The following is a 20408-nucleotide window of genomic DNA, read 5'->3' as shown; positions in this document are numbered from 1 at the left end:
TTCACAATAAACAACATACTATAATGTGTTGAAAACGTCCTTTAAAGGACATAGAATCATATGTTGAAAGTATTGTGAATTATTTCCATTTTACGCAACTGTTCTTTTACTCCACTACATGTATTTAATCCCTTCAGTTACTTTACAGATCTGGATTAATGATGGTAAGTATAATCAGCCCTTAAATCAGACTTTAGTTCACCTGCAGTAAATCCAGCAGCTACCCTGCAGTATACAAAGCCATTCAAACTAGCTGCACCTTTACCAGCTCTGAGAACACTTTAATGATCAATAATTATAAACATATCAGAGATATTATTCTGAAATGGACCAATCAAACAATGACTACGTTTACTGTCGCTACTTTAAGTACATTTAGATGAGAGTACTTTCTACTTTCACTGGAGGAACATTTTGAATGCAGGACTTTTACAGTAACTTGAGTATTCCTACACTCTGGTACTTCTACTTTTACTCAGCATCTGAGTACTTCTACTTTTACTAAAGGTGGCATTAGATACAGTTCAGCATTTATAGTCTTAAAGTTATAGCCGTACTGACTGTCTGCGTATCCCTCCTTCATTTCTTTCATAAAGGATCACACTGTCTATAATATAGCAGCGTGATGTTTACAGCACATGTTTGAAAAGGAGCTTTAACAAAGATTTGAAGCACATGTAATACTTTCTCTCTGTTCTACACACACACACACACACACACACACACACACACACACACACACACACACACACACACACACACACACACACACACACACACACACACACCACACACAAACACACACAACATACAGAGGGTTTATTCAATACTTTCAGAGTATCCTTTTTGTTTTTGCCCACTCTGTCTCTACGTCCATCCTGATCCATCCATTCAGAGGAGAAACCAGCTCAGGCCCCAAAAAATACTCCAATACAGATTAAGATGAAACGTGAACTCCAGCTGTTCCTCTCAGCCTGGAGGAGATGCGCTCAGAAGACTGTCGTGAGGCAGAGAAATTATTTTATTGAATACATAAGGAACATCTTCCACCTTTATTTCTATGATACTGGTAATCCTCTTGAGTAACGATGTTGTTTGTGTAAATAAAAAAGGAGCCCGAGCAACAGAGCATGCCTCTGAGCCTTTTGCCTGCGAGGCATAAAGGGAGTATACATAGTTGTTCTCTGCTATCCCTGCGTCAGTGCTTGCTGCTTTGAGAGGTTTCTAATCAGAATCAGAATCCAGTTTATTGCCAGGAACGTTTACGCATACAAGGAATTTGGTTTGGTGTCTGGTGGTGCGGACATAAACAATCTCAGGAAATAACTTTTAAAAGTAGCTCAAAAATATAGAGACTCATTTTTAAGAAACTATTTAGCATAAAAAAAATGTATGCTAAAGACAAATATTTACACCAAGTTTAAAAGTAAATACACAAAGAACCTTAAAGCTAAAAAACAAGAACACTTAGGATGGTGAAAACATGGCAGCATATGGCAGACTGCAGTGGGTTGTGTTTTAAAGTGGAGGGCTGCAGACATGTGTGATGTGCAAAATGCAGTCAGAGCTGAGCATCAACATGGCACCAGTGAGAACGAGAAAGGAACGAGATGTTGTTCTCATGATGTGCGACTCAAATCAAATACCAAACAGCTTAGATGCTCTTTCTTTCTTTCTATGCTCAGCTTGTATAACTTTAATGGTAACTTAAACTGTTACAAAACTGTGCCTCTGCGCCGTCTTTCCAACAGGTTGCCCATCTCTGTCTGTCTAGACTAGAGGCTGGGAATTGTAGTCCTTTATACTGTGCAGACTACTGGCGTCACCATTAGGGGGCCTTTTATATAAAAGAAAACATTGGCTCTAACACAGTGGAGACAGCACCTTCCTCCTTAGAGGCAACCAGGCAGTTATCAAATAAATTCTGTCAATCAAAGCTGAAAACCCTTTCTAACAGCTCTTAGTTGATCAAAAAAGCCCAATAACTTATCTGCATAACAAGCTTGAAACAGACCCTTCATGTGTCCCCTTATTATCATCAATCTGAGGCCTCTGTTTGAAGGGATGAGCTGCTAACACTGTGACAGAATAAATGAAACCCTACGGAGAGCTGTTTATTCTGAAAGCATGTTCAAAATCAAGCATGATGTACCTACATATGAGGCAATATACCTCACCTTTAGTGAGGGGCCCGGGCCTTAGTATGTGTTTCTGTATGTGGCCCTCAGTGAACAAAGTTTGGACACCCCTGATCTAGAGGAGAGAAGGAAGAGAGTGAAAGCTGAACTCAGTCACACACAGGGACTCCTGACAGCAACACACACACACACACAAACACACACACACACACACACACACACACACACACACACACACACACACACACACACACACCCTGCTATTTCAGTGTAGCTCATTAAATATGTGAGTAAATGATCGTAGAGCAAATAAAACATCTCATGACAGTTCAGTTTGATAACTCCCTGTTGTCAGTCAGCTGTTTTCAACCTGTGAGAGGAAACCAAACAGAATTAAAGAAGGTGCAAAGACATCTTTTACCACTAAAAGCTGTTTTCAAATGAAGAACAGGTTGTAACCGAGGCTCTGTGTCAATGAGGAAGCACAGGTCAGAGTGTGAGCGCTGCTCCTCGTCCTGAATGAACCAGAGTTTGATAAGCCCTCCCTCTTCTTCCTGCTTTCTGACACAGCCAGCTGCACTCTGCATTTCCTGGTTCCTCCCCTTCAGATACACACTGACGAGGACGGGTGTAACAACCTGCGGGTAAAGTCTGAAACCTGACAGACCACATTCACTGCACTCACACATGCTGTTCAGATCACAGCTCACACTAGTTTTAACTGTCAGGAAGTGAAACTCAGACACTCGCTGCCACTGAGAGGAGAAATGGCGCAGAAAGGAGATCAGCTAGACCGGGAAATCCTATCTTGTCCCATCTGTCTGGATCTACTGAAGGACCCGGAGACGACTTCCTGTGGACACAGCTACTGCATGGAGTGTATTAAAGGCTTCTGGGATGGACAGGATGAGAAGAAGACCCACAGCTGCCCTCAGTGTAGGCAGAGCTTCACACCGAGGCCTGTCCTGCTGAAAAACACCATGTTAGCAGCTTTAGTGGAGGAGCTGAAGAAGACTGGACCCCCCCCTGCTACTGCTGATCACTGCTATGCTGGAGCTGAAGATGTGGCCTGTGATGTCTGCACTGGGAGAAAACTGAGAGCCAGTAAGTCCTGTCTCTTGTGTCTGGCCTCTTACTGTGACAAACACCTCCAGCCTCATTATAACGCAGCTCCATTAAAAAAACACAAGCTGGTGGAGCCCTCCAAGAAGCTCCAGGAGAACATCTGCTCTCGTCACGACGAGGTGATGGAGCTGTTCTGCTGTACTGATCAGCAGTGTATCTGTTCTCTCTGCTCTATGGATGAACATAAAGGTCACGACACAGTGTCAGCTGCAGCAGAGAGGACTGAGAGGCAGAGAGAGCTGGAGGGGAGCCGACAAAACATCCAGCAGAGAATCCAGGACGGAGAGAAAGAGGTGAAGCTGCTTCAGCAGGAGGTGGAGGCCGTCAACCACTCTGCTGATAAAGCAGTGGAGGACAGTGAGAAGACGTTCACTGAGCTGATCCGTCTCATGGAGAAAAGAAGCTCTGATGTGAAGCAGCAGGTCAGATCCCAGCAGAAGATGGAAGTGAGTCGAGTCAAAGAGCTTCAGGAAAAGCTGGAGCAGGAGATCTCTGAGCTGAAGAGGAGAGACGCTGAGTTGAAGCTGCTGTCACACACAGAGGACCACAACCAGTTTCTGCACAGCTACCCCTCACTGCCAGCCCTCAGTGAACCCACACACTCATCCAGCACCAACATCCGTCCCCTGAGCTACTTTGAGGACGTGATGGTGGCCGTGTCAGCAGTCAGAGACAAACTAGAGGACGTCCTGAGAGAGGAATGGACAGACGTCTCATCCACTGAAGTGGAGGTTTCTCTGTCACCAGCAGAGCCCACCACCAGAGCTGGGTTCTTAAAATATTCACAGGAAATCACACTGGATACAAACACAGCATACACACAGCTGTTATTATCTGAGGGGAGCAGAAAAGCAACATTAGTGAGACAACATCAGTCTTATTCTAGTCACCCAGACAGATTCACTGACTGGCCTCAGGTCCTGAGTAGAGAGACTCTGAGTGGACGCTGTTACTGGGAGGTGGAGTGGAAAGAGAGAGGAGTTTGTGTAACAGTCGCATACAAGAATATCAGCAGAGCAGGGGGGGAGAGTGCATTTGGATACAATGATAATTCTTGGGTGTTAGATTGTTTCCGAAACAATTATACATTTCGTTACAACAATATCCACACTCCCGTCTCAGGTCCTCAGTCTTCCAGAGTAGGAGTGTACCTGGATCACAGTGCAGGTATTCTGTCCTTCTACAGCGTCTCTGAAACCATGACTCTGCTCCACAGAGTGCAGACCACATTCACTCAGCCGCTACATGCTGGACTTCGGTTTTATTGGGTTTATGCATCCACTGCTGAGTTGTGTAAACTGAAATAGCCTGAAGTCCTTTGAGGAGCTCTTCTACTTCTTAAAGTCACCGTGTGTCCATCAGAGCTGATGGTTCTGTGCAGAGATCAGCTGTCAATCAAACATTATGGGGGGGCTTCAACATCCTCTCATGAGCTGTTCTGTAAGTGTTGGACTTTCTTACGGCTCCTTCCTGTGTCTGTGTAGCCATGGAGGCTGTCTCTGCTCAGGAGGATTCTTGTTAACCTGAACTGATTTTTCTCTGCAGGAAAATGTCAACTTTGCTCTAAATATTTCTTGGATATTTCTTTTGATTCATGTTGTTGCTTCTCTTGTAATGCAGGAGTCTGAAGAGAGAAAGCAGCAGAGCTTCTTTTATTGGAGACATATTCTCCCCACTCTGTAAGACAATACAGACATTTATAATCACATGTATTATTCTGACAGATTAAATGTTATTGTTGCTGCCCAAATTAACCAACACATGAGAGACCCAGATGCTTCTAAAACTTATTTCTTCATCAAATGTGTATTTCAAAAGATATCACTGATGGTCACGATCATTATCAATCAGTAAATCATTGATTATTCTCCTGTAAATAGCTTAGAGTCTTTGTGGGGGGACACATATTTAATATCACAGTTATTTTTTCAGATGAATAGTTGTTGTTGTTGTTGTTGTTGTTGTTGTTGTTGTTGTCTATATAGAAATTGGGTACCTTGATGTTTTATAAAAGGTAAAGGATCATGATAATAATCAATAAGGAAATGATTTATATTCTGTTTTAAAGAGCTGAGATTCTGGTTGAACACATTTATGTTGAGGATAAAGGGAAAGTGATCATGAAATCATTGATCAATAGTCACTGAACAGACTCTACTGATGAGATGTGTGATCAGATTAAATGTTTGCATCATTAATAAAGGCTTTGTCTTTCAGAAATAAACAAAGGATGTTCTTCTTCTATTATTTCCAAGGTGCCGTACAAAGCTGATGGAGAAAATGTGAAAGTGATATGAGACTAGAAGTGAGTTTTCCTCCTAAAACAACACAAAGCACAGAGTTCATCCTCAGACTGACCCCCTCCCTCACTGACACATCTTTATCCCAGGAAGGTCCAACTGTTGCTTTAATGAAGAGGACTTTTTAGTTTAAGGTGCCTTTTGATATGCTTAAATGTCGGTAATGCTCACTATACATAGTGATGTCACTATGTTACCTAAGTAAACAAAGTCGCTGTGGCGGCCGCTGCAAGGGGGATCATATTGTTTATATCTGTGTTTGGGAGCCTGTGTTTCTATTCTGCTGTTTAAGTGGACTGTTATGTTTATTCATGTAGCATAGTACTTAGTATTCTCTGGTTAAGTAACTCTACACAGGAATGCATATTTTGATAATGTATTATGAGTTGCAGGCCAGGCCTTCTCAAAATGACCAGATCTGAATCAAATATATGCACATGGTTCTACTTTCAGATTAGCACCTCATCACAACCCTAAGTATTTAATAAGTTGTTTCACTTTTTTCACACATGCTAATATGTAAATAAGGGAGGACTGGCACTTTTCACCCCCCACTTCAAGCACTGCATATATAAAACAGGAAAATAATAATAATAATAATAATATAATACTGTGAAAATACACATTCTGCATAATAAATACTTTGTTGAAGTACATTTAGCAGATAATACTTCTGTGCTTTATATTATTCTGAAACGAGTCATTGTGCAAACATGTTTTCTTTTTGTACATTAAGTACATTTGATGCTTATACTTTTGTACTTTTGCTCAAATAGAGTTCTGAAATCAATACTGCAGTATTTTATGACCATTATTAGTACTTTTACTTAAGTAGAGAATCTGAGTACTTCTACGGTATAGAAGTGAGTTGCGTTGGATAGCATCGTCAGCTAAATAACATGTGAATACAGTAATAAAAAGTATCTGAGTACTTTATATGAATACTCTACGGACTGACGTGCATGAGTGGGCGTGATGTATGGTGGGAGGAAAGCTGACCGGACTCTTCTCTCAACGGGGCTCAGTGTCCATATCCCGTTCAACATGCTCCGCGCCCTCAGTTGTCTCTGCCTCGCGCTCGCCTTGCTCCTGCCGCACGCGGTGGCGGAGTACTCTTCCAGAAGCGACCTGGACTACGAGTTCGGGGACTACCGGGGCCGGTGGTGCATCGACGACCACGGGTTTGTTTACGGGATCGGAGAGGTGTATTACCCGAGCTCCACGGCGTGTCCGTGCACGTGCACCGTGGACGGTCCAGTGTGCGTCCGACCCAAGTGTCCGCGAATTCACCCACGGTGCACGCGGATGACTTATAGGGCATGCTGTCCGGTGTGCGAGGCAATGGCGAGAGTCTGTATCTACGGGGGCAAAACGTACCGGCTCCTAGAGGAGTTCAGGGTGAGAGACATCCAAACTTATACACATGTGGATAATGATAAACGATATAATCAACACTAAAATCAGACTTTACTTCCACCTGGAGTAAATTCACAAGCTACCACCCTGCAGCAAATGGAGTAATTGTACTTAGTTCCATCTTTACCAGATCTGATAACACTTTAATGCATCAATGAGTATAATCAAAAAATATATTATTCTGAAATGGACCAATCTGCTGTGACTGTCGCTACTTTAAGAACATTTTGATGATAATATTTGGTGTTGTAGGCTACTTTTACTTGACTAACACACAAGACTTTCAATTCTAACAGAGTATTCCCACACTTTGGTACTTTTAATTATGTACAAGATCTGAGTACTTCTCATTACTTCCACCTGTGGTACTTACCATAAATATATATATATATTTTAACTTTTAGTTCCATAAAGATTGCATTACCCTAGTAAAAATATACCACAATGAAAAGTGAAAGTGTGCTTATCTAATACCGATTTTTATTTCTGATTTATATCTGTCTGTATGGGGAATTTCCTCTGCAACATTTTATAAATGTGTGCTTTATATCATCTTGATCTGAACAATGAGATACATGTAGTGGTGTAAATAAGCACAATAAAACTATGTAAATACTCAGGTACAAATACCTCAACGTTGAACGTATTTGTTTATTCATTTAAACTTGTGTGTGGGTATATTTCCAATGATTTTTGACATGCTGTCGCACAGTAAATGATTCAAATGAAATTCAATACAATGAATTTGAAAAAGAGTAGTGACGGGCCATGATTGGCTCTGTATGTTAGCGTAGTTTCCTTAGCATTCGCATATATGCGAATGCTAAGGAAACAGTATACATACTGCCTATGCCCAGGGCCGGCCCTGGTTAAGAGAAAGATGTGTGCTTAAGGGCGCCATTAGAGGGCGCCCCCCACCAATTCGGCGCTCTAGGCGCCTAGTTCGCCTGTAGGACCGGCTGGGACTCTGACATTTTGGCGCATCTCGCCCGGGGGGCGAGGTTACGCACTGCGTCACATCTCTCATGCGGGTTCTCCTCGGCGAGGGTCGGCGCGCACAATAGCGCACACAGGCAGGCACAGAGCTAGCGAACCTAGGTCTTAGATTTTGTTTGTATCATATTTATTTTGTATGGCAAAGAAATGTTACAAATGGGATGTTAATGTCTTTATTTGCTGATTGTGGGTTGGTTGTATTGCTTGGGCGGTGGCGATTAAAACACCATAATTCACAAAGCTGCCTTCTTTTAATGTAGGTATACCTTCATCAAAGGCTACTTCAAGCCGGGACAGGATAGGTAAACTTGAGTCTATGTGCGTGTGGAAACTTAACTCGTAACTGGATTTAACTTCAAATCATAGTGGGCTATACCTAGCAAAATTAATCTCACCCATTAAACAGTCGAAATCTTAACTAAACAGGATGCACACATCCCCATTTCATAAATCAGCATTGGATAAATTTAAATCTCCGCTTCACATGCTAATCACTGGCAATATACATGCACTTAAACTGTAGACACACACTAACGAACTCTTATTTGGCTACTTTTACAACTGTTTGTGTTGGCATGTAAATATCCAGTCCAAAACGAACAGTGGAACAATGATTGATGCTGGATTTGAACCTTAGATCTTTCGTTGTAATCCCGCTACTCTAACCACTGTGCTACGACACTCCTCATGAATGACGAAATTGCAATAATTTACAACACTTATAGCCTCGGTTGCTGGGTAACGATAAACGAACTCAAAGATCGTAATTCTTAACTTCGCTTACAAACTGACGGTTTTATGCGTTCACTAATCAAAGATTATGGAAATTAAACACCACTTTTCCATCAAAAAGCTTGTTGTAAAAATCATAACTTGTTAGATCTAAGACCTAGGTTCGCTAGCTCTGTGCCTGCCTGTGCGCGCTATGGTGCGCGCCGACCCTCGCCGACGAGAACCCGCAGGAGAGATGTGACGCAGTGCGTAACCCCGCCCCCCGGGTGAGATGCCCCAAAATTTCAGAGTCCCGGGACCGGCCGGCCCTGAGTACAGGCAATCCTGGATGTGTAAAAAGGAAACAGTTTCCTTACATTTTTGCCACTTTCTCAGTTTGTTGTGCTGCCCCCAAGTGGCGGAAACAGTTAACAGCAGCATTTTTCCCTGTTGAGGGAATTCATGAACATTCACCGTAACAGCATGTGACACAAATTACATTTTTAAATATGTTTTTACTGGCGGCAAAAACCAACCTTAAATATGCAACATTTGATAATAAAAAGAGGGACTGTTGTGTTTGTACATGTGTAGTGGGAGTACAGGTACGTACACATTTACTCATTTGAAATGTTAAAGAGTTGAAGGCAATTACATTCCAATTTTGTTCCAGTTGTCGAGGTGTGAGCGATGTCGTTGCCAGGCCAACAGAGAAGTGTACTGCAGCATTTCGGACTGCCCAGCCCCTCACTGCGTAGACCCCACGTATGAACCCAACCACTGCTGCCCCATCTGTAAGACTGGTAAGACTCAGTGTCAGTGCCCGGACATATTTTTAACCTTTAAACCAATTCCCTTTGTAGTATCCCCAGAATTTCTCAGCTGTGGTTTCGTTACTAATAAAGAAGAATTAAAGAACTACATGCTTAAAGGTCCCTGAACTCTGGCTTAAATTTACAAAGGAAAAAACACTACTTTGCTAAAGGTTAACTATAAGAATATTTCAGCTTTAGACTCTTGTGAAATTCATTTGGTTTGATTTCTTTCATGTCATTTAAAGGGTATAGACAAATCACCATCACACACACACACACACACACACACACACACACACACACACACACACACACACACACACACACACACACACACACACACACACACACACACACGCACACACTTAATCTCAGGCCCATTAGAAGGCTGTCATTGTAAGTGTTCTCCCTGCAGCTTATAAAGTCAACCCTGTTATGTCATACGCGCTTTTCACTGCCACCGGCGGTAAGTCCCTCTCTAACATTGCTGGGATGTGTGCAGCGGGTTTATTAATAACTTGTATAATTGTGTGTTGCTTTTTAAAGGGTAAATGGGAAAATCAAAGCAGCTTCATAATCAAAAGCTATTTCATTGATTCTTCATGAAAAGGAAAACCACATCAACGTGCTTCCTTGCTGCTTTATGGCAGTTGTTAAACTGTAGTGTCTATTTTTACTCTTCCTCTGATAGACAGATGGTTAGGTTGGTTGCGTCATTGTTTTGGTTTTATTTTAAGTTGTTTTCTGCTGCCAAATTGCCTCATGTCAGCTGTGCTTTTTGGAACGCGGTTGGGTCTGGCATCAGATGATTTGTACTTCCTCTCCTCCCGCTGATTGCCTTTGGTAATTGTTTCACAGGTAGCTGCCAAATAAAGGAACCCCTATCTGTGATTGAGCGATCCAAATGACATCAAAGGCTGGGTGTTTTGCATATAATGACTTTACTCTAAAATATCATATCATAAATACTGTATACATACAGTATATATTATTTGCACTAGTAGAGAATCTACTGTCTGTGGGAAGGATTTTTCTAGGAGTCATTTGCATAAAAGTCAGTTTTTGCTTTTCCTGTGTTGCTTGTAGCATATTAGCTAGATATTTGATAATGAATTTGAACTAATAGAGCTATGTTTTGTCAAAGATGCAGTTCACCTATCTTGAAACTGAAGGAAAAGCCAAAACCCCACTACTACATGATCTATTTTAGATCTGTTTTTGGTGTTTAACATTTTTGGTGTTTTCAGTCTTTGCACTGAGCTAAGCTAACTGACTGTTGCCAAATATGTAATTCTTCCTTTATTTAAAAACTTTAAGTTAGCCACTGCAAGAAGGTCTTCATCCGTTTACAATATCATTCACTAGAATGAATTTATAAAATAAATTAGAGTGAACATTTTTATATAAACAAAGCAATTGAAAGTATGAATGTGCAATAAAAAGATAGACTAAAGAGCTGTTCAAGTGAAATCATCCAAAAGATAAAATAACATAATGATGAAAAAACAAGTGCAATAAAAGCATAAAATAAGTAGAAATATACAAACACAAGAAAAAACAATGATGTGCAAATTGAACTATTAAACATGTTATATTGCTGTGTACAAAGGTACTGTTTTTTCTAGGCTAAGCAAAAAAATGATGTCTCCTGTGTCTTTAGGTCCTAACTGCTTTGCAGGGGCCAGGGTGATCCCAGCGGGGGAGCGCGTGAACATAGACCAGCGGACGGTGTGCTACTGCACCTACCGGGACGGGACATGGCACACACACCCCCAGGCCACCTGTGAGCAACACCCCAAGCCCAGCCCGACATCCAGCAACCCCACCGAGCCCCCCAGAGACGAGGAGCCTGGGGGGAGGAGGTTTATTCCAAGACTTGGTGTGATTCCATGAAGTTGATTGTTAATAACATTATCTATCAGGACAGCCTAACCAGGGCCCAATACATCCTCACTCAATCTGCACATTAATGTACATTAATACTGCCAATACAATTATTTAAGAACTGACAGAAATGTGGGGAAGTCCGCAGGGAGGAGGGCTTTAAGGATAAAGAAGGCATTTGCGAAAGGGGGGCGAAAAGTTGCTAGCATCCAAAAAAGAAATTATTTTTCAAACATTTGGACACCTGGTAGTTTTGTCAGATTGGTAACAATTTCGATTTTTTATCAGATTAGGTTTCTTTTCTGTTTGTATCGTCAAAACACCCGATATCTTTTGGAAAAGTATCAAAAATGTGTTTGAAAAATATGTGCATCAATTTTCTCATGGAAAATCAGACATTGTTTGTTAAGCCCAACCCTGCTTAGTACCTAGGGTGGCTTGATGCTGCGCTGGACGCCGGACAGGGCATTGAAAAGCTGGACTGTCCGGCCTAAAGCCGGACGTCTGGCCACCCTACCTGGTCACCCTATTAGTACCTGTTTCTTTATTCTGTGTAAGTTTAGATGAAATGAACCTCAGATTTTTAGACAGACTTAGACAAAAGAAAGCCTCTCATTTCCAGCCGATGAAACATCCATTTTGCCAGCAATGAATAAAAAACGGTCCTAGCCGATTTTAGCAGCGTTTGCTAGCTAGCTTACCAATTTAGCATTAACAACTATTTTGTGTTGACAGCTGTCCAGCATTTTTAAACTGAGAACCAGTGTTCTGAAAATGTAACTGAAAGATACACATTTAATACTGTGCTAAAATACTAATGATAAAAAGAGTGTCAAATCAGCCCAAATATTATACAGATCAGGAAAGCTGTTGAGCTGCTGTTAGCCTAAACTTTGAAAGAGCATCTAGCTTTAAAAAGTGGGGGGGAACCCATGTTAGAAATGACCTGGCTTTGGGGGGGGAACAGATTTTTATTTTTAATTTACATTGCTCTGTTGTCCTACATAATACACTTGAGTATTACTATTTATTTTATTTAGTTGCATTGCATTTTATATTGGGGTAATCTAAAAGGGATGGAACCTTGTCAGGTTACAATTACTTGTTATACTTGAAATGTAATCAGTAGCTGAATCCATTCTTTTTTTAAAGTAATCTGTTAGTCGTATACATTTTTACATATCTTTGTGAATGTATGTAGTTTGACATTCAACCTTGGAATTCATGCTCAGTTTAGTGTCATTCATTGCATGTGAAGCTATGAGACAGAGCAGTTACAATGACAAGGGGAGGTCATTGACACACTGCTGTGAAGGAAATCAAATTACTTCTGAGGTTATCCCCCCCTGCATATGGGGAAATCTACAATCCTGCCTCATGAAGCCAACCATCACTCCCAGGGGGAAATGGCTGCAGTGATGGGTGTGTGAGGAATGCATTTGTGATGTACAGTAAGCTAAGAGGGGCTGCATGGAAGTGTTGGTGGTGCAGATGGTAGCCCGCTGCTTTCCTTCTGGAAGCACAGCAAGTAGGCCCCACACACACTTACAGAGCAGAGTGATTGCAAGCTAACAAATACATTTGCATACTACCTGTATTAACAGATGGTATGTGTAACAGCACAAATTCATGCCAGGACATGTTAACATTTCCTGTTAATCTCAGTGTGTGATAATTGTATATCTGTATATAAGATCTCTATGCACTTTGGCCCATCTCAACGTGTTGTGTATTGGTTTATTCTCTGCTCTATAGAAGTGTTTGAAATGAGACTCTGGTTATCAGTTATCCTAGTGGTATGTCTTACTGCTTTACCACCCTTATAAAATGTGTACAACTCTTTCTCATCTTTAAGTATTATATAATAGCTGTAGAGAAGTTAATTATCTGAAATATAAAGGGTGTGAAATAAAACCTAGCAGACTCTTCTCTAACAAGACGTATAAGGTTTACTAATGGTAGGATAGGATAGTGTCACAATATAGCATGAACATATTGCCGTTCACATTACCTAAAGCCATATTTCCACAGCAGGGAAAGGGATGTCTTTATATTCAATTATGAATATTATATCAAACCTGTAACCAACTGTGGAAGAGTCACTTAACTATTACAATTACAGACAGGGCGGCCTGTAATACATTCCCTTAAAATAGTGTTTCCTCTACCTAAAGCAGGGGTGTCCAAACTACGGCCCGGGGGCCAAATGCAGCCCATTTTCAATCAGCCCTCACTCAGCAAATTCAAAAAGTAAAATGGAATATGGCCCACACTTCTTATATTATACTTTCATTCATGTGTCTATAAACCCACTTCTAATACATTCATTTAAAGTACAACATATTTTCTAACAAATCTTTGTTCCAACCAGCCTGAAATATACGCTTCATATTTCCTCCTATAACGGGCACTCTGAGGCTCCTGTTTAAAAGGGATGAGCTGCCAACATTTTTTGTAATAAATAAACCTCTACGAAGCGCTTTGATGTAGGCTGTTGGTTTTCTTAAAGCATATTCAAGTATCAAGCATCATGTACCTCCATTTGATTGATTGGGCTAACTTATAACTCAAACTATGAAGCAATTTACCTCACCTCTAGTGAAGGGCCCAGCTCTTCCTATGTTTTTGTGTATGTGGCCCTCAGTTGAAAAAGTTTGGACACCCCTGACTTAAAGAGTAAATGAAAACAGCAAAACAGGCTGGATTACCAACAGCTTTTATTGAAAACAAACAGAGGGCAGGGTCAGCTCAGGCTATGCTGCCAGCGTTGGAAGCGATCCTGGGCCAGAGGTCAGCACACTCTTTGGCCACTGGACCTGTGATGGCTGAACCTGCAGACAGAGGAGAACAGTTAGTTTAAATCCATCACCACATGCTTCAATTAAACATATGGGAGGGAAAACTGACTGCTACAGTAAGACAGAAGGTTAGCATACCACATTTCAAGGTGTGGGGCTGTACTGAAATACAATAAAGCTTCAGTGATAGCTTTTAAATGATGCATTCCTGTCAATTGAAAGTACATTTTGTTGGTTTAAACCTGCTACTTATTCCTAGTTGCAGATGAAGATCAGGCTGGACTAATGTTAGTAATAGGCGATAACTTTTGTAGACTTAGATTTCAGTCTTAGATAGACTAAATGCCCAGGGGGGTGGACAACATGCATCAAAGGGCTGTGGGTCAGAGTCAGCCTTAGCCCTACCATGTGAGCCGTATATCTTGAGTACTTTTGGTGTCCCAGCCAATAAATTCTTGTAATAAACCCACGACAGGTACAAGTTGTCTCATCACTGATTGAGATTAGTCAGCCACAGTGTCGCTGCCATCTCACCCACAGTGATGAGGTCAATATTCCCTTCTACGACAACTCACCCAGCCACTGAGCCGACCAGGCAAGTGCTTTTTGAAGGGGGAATATCTCTAAAGGCCTACCTGTATCACCTCCATGATAAAACACTAAAGTATGTATGCAAATGTTAGGGTGTAATAAAAACGGATTCTGGGCCAAATACTTTGAATAAAGTGTGTATCTTAAAAACACACCTCCAAACAAAAACAATATCGCTGGAATTAACATTTCAGCAGGTACACAGCTACAGACGAGTGACAGAGTCAATGAGAAACATTTTACAGAGGGGCTGAGCAGCCCTGCTTTCACTGCTACAGTCTGCATAACAGACTACAACACATCTAAACAAACCCACCCTTCATTTCTCCTTTGTTGTTTACTATGACGCCTGCATTGTCTTCAAAGTAGAGAAACACGCCATCTTTTCGCCGATACGACTTCCGCTGCCGTATCACCACCGCAGGATGCACTGTGGACAGAGGAAATGAGATTAGTTCAGGGTAATACAATGTTTCAAATTCATCTTTGTAAATCAGCATTTACACTTGTCTTAAAAACCTACAGACATGATCACTCAACACACTGCGAGCCGAAAGGTATTTCCGTTTTAATTGAAGCAAGACTATACTGTGGTCAGTTATTAAGGATTGTCTCACTAATTTAGGGTTAGTAAATGTGTTGCAATACAAGTTAAGTATTTTGGACAAAGCTGTAAATAAGACAGTCTTTGCTTTCTCACTGATCTCACATGATTTTCAAATCTAGCACCAACACCTTTAAATGACACAATTCAACTGCTACTTTCTCTTAGCCGCCAAAAATCACATTTAAATTTCTAACAGCGGTAGTCATCTATTGCACCGTAAGCTATAACTGCACATGTGTACCCCAGGTGACAGTTATAAGCCATAAGCATACCCTCAAAGTTAATGCAGACATACATTTTGTAGCCTACTTCCAGGTTTGTGTGCATTAAAACCTATGAATAAGTATTCACTGTCCTCCACAAGCACTCAGAAAATATTTCTGGTTCATATTAAACAGCCTCAACATTCTAAAACCAATGCATCTTGCCGACAGTGGTTTCCACTTACCCTTCTTCCTGAGTTCTGGCTTGCCTTTCTTCACGGTGGCCATGACCATGTCACCCACTCCTGCAGCAGGCAGACGGTTCAGACGACCCTTGATGCCCTTCACTGAGATGATGTACAGATTCTTAGCACCTAAAAGAGGGAGAACACTAACGTGAACAATATGTGAGACAAACGAACATTACAGTGTTTTAGATATGACATGATTTGAGCACTTCCTCAGTTTGTCTCATCACTGATTGAGATTAGTCAGCCAGTGTCGCTGCCATCTCACCCACAGTGATGAGGTTTAATATTCCCTTCTACGACAACTCACCCAGCCACTGAGCTGACCAGGCAAGTGCTTTTTGAAGGGGCAGAGCCCTAAAAGATTGGCCAAACTTCAGTGTGCGAGTCAAGTGCATGCTTTTAACCAGCTCTGAGCTTGTGACACCACACAATATGTCATCTGGGCATCTTTCTTTAGTTCATGTCATCTGCACAACCTCATCTGAAAATGTGAGCAATGATAAAAGTTCAGGAGAGGCATACCTGTGTTGTCAGCGCAGTTGATGACCGCTCCCACTGGGAGACCCAGTGAGATGCGGAATTTGGCTCCAGAAGAACCTCCACGTCCTGTGAGAAGACAGAAACACACAATTTAAATGATCTAATAAAAATGTACGATGAAAGGGATTGATGGTGTAGAGCAGAGAAATGGAAATCTTAGAATATTAATTTACACATTAAAGTACCAGGTCTTCTCTAATTATTCAGTCAAGCGATTTTAATTCCTAAATGATCACATTCATAAGTTGTCTGTCTACAGATGCTGATCACCTATTCTGACCTGTGATCGTACAGCAACTATTGCTGCTAAAACCTCATTACAAGACACAACACCAGATAATTCCACCACATCTACAATAAAAAAATAAAAAAAAAACATTGCAGCAACGTCAAAAGAACTCAAAGAAGAACTGAACAGCTAGGGAACATTGTGCTTTTAAAATCAACCCAGTAAGGAACTAGGAAACGTGAAGGTCCATGGTTTGTCTGCGAAGATATCCCCAACTACTTCAAGTGCACAGGTGTTTATATTCACTACTTCCACATGTGGCTTATGACAGCTAGCTAGCTTATAGTCACTTCTCGCAGGACCTTCCAACATGCATATTTTCAGCAGTCACATTTGAACAGGTCGATTATCGAAAATGTGTTGGCATTTCTCAAATAGATGAGCCATTTACGTCAGAAGGCCTCACCTATCTTCACAGCTAGTAAGGCAAAAACTTGTAACTCACTTGGCACGAGCCGCTAGCAAAGTAAACACGTATTGTCCTAGTCTCAAAATAATTTGCTCCAACAAATGAAAAAGAGCCAAGCATGATTTCAGCGAACCTGTAACATCATGTACCGGCGCTGCCTTGCTAACCAAGTTAGCTTTAGCTAACTCCGACCAATTACACCCAACTCTGCCGATATACTGCACGGGACCTCAAATCAGCGTCCATTAAATGTTCTGAAATTAAGGTTATAACTATGAAACCTCTCTGAACTCAACAGAAAACAGCACATTCACATGTACTGCCTCCAGCTTTTCTCGCTTCATGCGCTGACAGCAAAACATGGCTCCCACCAACTGGCTAGCAAAAATGCTATAGTTCAGAATTCGTCAATAGTTAGCCTAAATTAAAAACTAATCCCGTGGATTTGTTGTCTTGCACACTCTTTTACACACAAACGACATTTTAAAAGCCGGCGGGCTGTAGAAAACAGCAGATGAATGTAGATTTTACAAGGTGGGTTTCATACCTCTCTTAGACATGGCTGCAGTAGGGAAAGAGGACGAAGCAGAAAGGAATTGTGGGATATAAAGTTGAGCGGAACTCCATCCGGGTCACGGTGTCGTTTCTTACGTAGCGCGCCCTGAAAAACTACATTGCAATATTGAAAAACGCATCGCCACAAATCTGAAACATACACAACCTATATTGATAATGTTATAGTTTAGTATTTAAAATCAGCCGTTTAATAATTCGCGACTCAATAACAGCAATAAAACGATCTCCCCTTTAATGTTTAAAATGTGATTTATTTGTGATTTAAAATTAGCACAACCTTAATTTCAAATAGGCAAAATAATAATACAGCAGTAATATGAATCAAGAAAAATCATATATTACTTATTGTATTGACATATTACTGCATATGACTATTTTTACAACTCAATATATTGCTGATAGACTGAGACATTTTTTAATGAAATGTATTAAAAGACAAGTTATTTAAAAAATACAAATATATACTATAAATATAAGAAGTCAAAGTAAGAATATGCAATGAAAAGATAAATCAATCAATCAACCAACGTTTATTCAATCGTTCACAGTTTACAGAAAGTAGTTCAAAAAGATAATACAACATAGGTAATCCAAATGCTGGAAATTGCATTTGTCTATAGATAAGGAGACGATAAATCCAGGTGGATGTAAACAATCCTGTGGCCGCCATCAAGGAAGTAGTAAGGTGAGCATCAGGCCGGACCACAGCAACGGGCACAACCACGACTCAGGATCCACGACTCGGGACTGCAGCTCGGGACCACAGCATCAGGCACAGGATCCACAACTCAGAGAGTACACAGGTACAGAGAGAGAGAGAAGAAAGAAGAAAGGCGTCCCCTGACAGTTTAGCCTATAGCAGCATAACGAGAGGCTGAATCTAATCAGCCCTAACTATAAGCTTTATCAAAAAGGAAGGTCTTAAGCGCACTCTAAAAAACAGATAGGGTGTCTGTGGCCCGAACTGGAAGCTGATTCCACAAAAGAGGAGCTTGATAACAAAAGGCTCTGGCTACCATTGTACTTTGAGAGACTCTAGGAACAACCAATAACCCTGCAATCTTGGAATGCAATGGGACAGTAGGCTAGAATGAGCTCTTTAAGATAGGATGGTGCCTGCCCATTGACGGCTTTGTAGGAGAGAAGAAGAATTTTGAATTCTACCCTGTGTTCTATAGGTAGCCAGTGTAAGGCAGCCAACACTGGAGTAATGTGGTCCCTAAATAAAATAAAATCCTTTTTATTAACTACTTACTTACTATGTTAAAGTAAAAGTATGCTTCTTTCACTATAACTGGGCAACATGACCAATCTTTAGTAAATACAGGAATTATTATTTTATTTTTTTGCCTGATTGTCTCAGTATAGTCAGAAAGCTTACAGCGACCATGAAGTAACCACTAGATGGAAGCAAATAACTGTCAACATTTGGGCTAACTCTCATGTTTATGAAATTACAGAAAAATATAATATTGGAAAATACTAGACAGACTCAGAGGTATACAGATATACATTAAAAACACACTTCTAAATTATATATAGTTATATCACAATTGTTTATTTTTACTTTTTAATTAGGATACATTTGGCATCTTCACAAAACGATTAAAGAAATAAATGGAACGTCATAGTTATTGTTCCCTTCTAATGTATGATTTGTTTTCTAATATGATCTGTATAGGATAGGATAGGTAGACAAAATGAAATTCCCCCTGAACTACATTACGTTCAACGTGTATTAATGAAACCTGAAATATATGTCAGCAGCTTTGTATTCAGCAGCTGTAAAACAAAAACAATCTATCAAAGAAGCGATGAATCTCACTCTGGTTGTGGAGAGAGCAGAAAACTGTATCATTTGGAGGTACACATCTTACTTTATAGAGTGGTACATTGATGACGTACTGTTTTAGGCCGAGCCAGGAGTCAGCATGGCAAGGGCTCCTTAAAAAAAAAGCAATAGAATTGTTACAGTGGATTTGGGTATGTTGCAGACAATAAGCTCTGTGGCAAACGCTCATTTATGATACTTATCACGTTTTGTTCGGCGGTAAAATTTGAACATGACACCCACATGATTTTTGAAGCGTCATTGCAATCATCAAAAGTAAAAAGCTGTTGTAATGCTTGAAAGGAGTTACATTATTCTCGCATGAATAAGCATAATCACGACTAAGCTATCACTTGTTAGCAATCGCTGTTTTATGACACATTACGTTTCAGACATTCACCACTGGGGTATTTACTGCTGTATTTTAAGTTGTAAAACTAAATGTGAAAGTCTCTTCATGTGGTGCTAACCCCAGACCTTATTCCAGGCATGTCACCAAAAAAAAAACTTGAGACGAGGGAACTAGAAGTGGTGATTGCTAACTAATTTACCGGTTTGAGGACTCATTATTGCATCAATCTAATAGCATGTGGATAAGTCAGATCTTGAAGCATACATTTTTGGGGGGATCATTTGGAATACTTCATGTGGATTTTGAAAACCTTGATTCACACATTGCATTCTGACCCAAAAAATTCTTATAATTCTTTAATGAGAGTGCTATTTAATTGTTTGCTCATCACATAGCAACAATCAGCTCATTGTTTACTTTGGGATGTTGTGTGTGTTTTTTTCTGTGTATTACTAGACGGTTGTTGATTTCCTTCTAATGTGATGTGTAGTGGTAACATTTAGAATTGTTATGTGTGCTTCCAAAGACAGTATGGGTAAGGAAATATTGTGAAGATTTTAATAAACTTTTTGGTTA

General features: G+C 40.6%; 3 protein-coding genes across 3 annotated transcripts; 2 read left to right on the top strand and 1 right to left on the bottom strand.

The window, feature by feature from the left end:
- Positions 1-2729: 2729 nt before the first annotated feature.
- Positions 2730-5505, top strand: LOC134878122 (E3 ubiquitin-protein ligase TRIM16-like). Its single transcript, XM_063903945.1, has one exon. The coding sequence runs from the start codon at positions 2906-2908 to the stop codon at positions 4568-4570; it is 1665 nt and encodes a 554-aa protein (XP_063760015.1). The 5' UTR covers positions 2730-2905; the 3' UTR covers positions 4571-5505.
- A 1033-nt stretch (positions 5506-6538) lies between these two features.
- si:dkey-283b1.7 (von Willebrand factor C domain-containing protein 2-like) lies at positions 6539-13095 on the top strand. The gene is made up of 3 exons (XM_063903722.1): positions 6539-6961; positions 9360-9489; positions 11162-13095. Exons 1-3 carry the CDS (start codon positions 6539-6541, stop codon positions 11392-11394), a joined length of 786 nt encoding a protein of 261 aa, XP_063759792.1. The 3' UTR covers positions 11395-13095.
- A 990-nt stretch (positions 13096-14085) lies between these two features.
- On the bottom strand, positions 14086-17838 carry rpl23 (ribosomal protein L23). Its single transcript, XM_063903949.1, has 5 exons — positions 17621-17838; positions 16358-16441; positions 15830-15958; positions 15091-15204; positions 14086-14216 (listed from the first exon to the last, which is right to left on the bottom strand). Exons 1-5 carry the CDS (start codon positions 17631-17633, stop codon positions 14134-14136), a joined length of 423 nt encoding a protein of 140 aa, XP_063760019.1. The 5' UTR covers positions 17634-17838; the 3' UTR covers positions 14086-14133.
- Positions 17839-20408: the final 2570 nt, after the last annotated feature.

The sequence above is a fragment of the Eleginops maclovinus genome, chromosome 16, assembly GCF_036324505.1.
Source record: "Eleginops maclovinus isolate JMC-PN-2008 ecotype Puerto Natales chromosome 16, JC_Emac_rtc_rv5, whole genome shotgun sequence".
NCBI lineage: Eukaryota > Metazoa > Chordata > Actinopteri > Perciformes > Eleginopidae > Eleginops > Eleginops maclovinus.
Note: the sequence above shows the minus strand (reverse complement) of the source record. Positions and strands in the feature narration are given on the sequence as shown.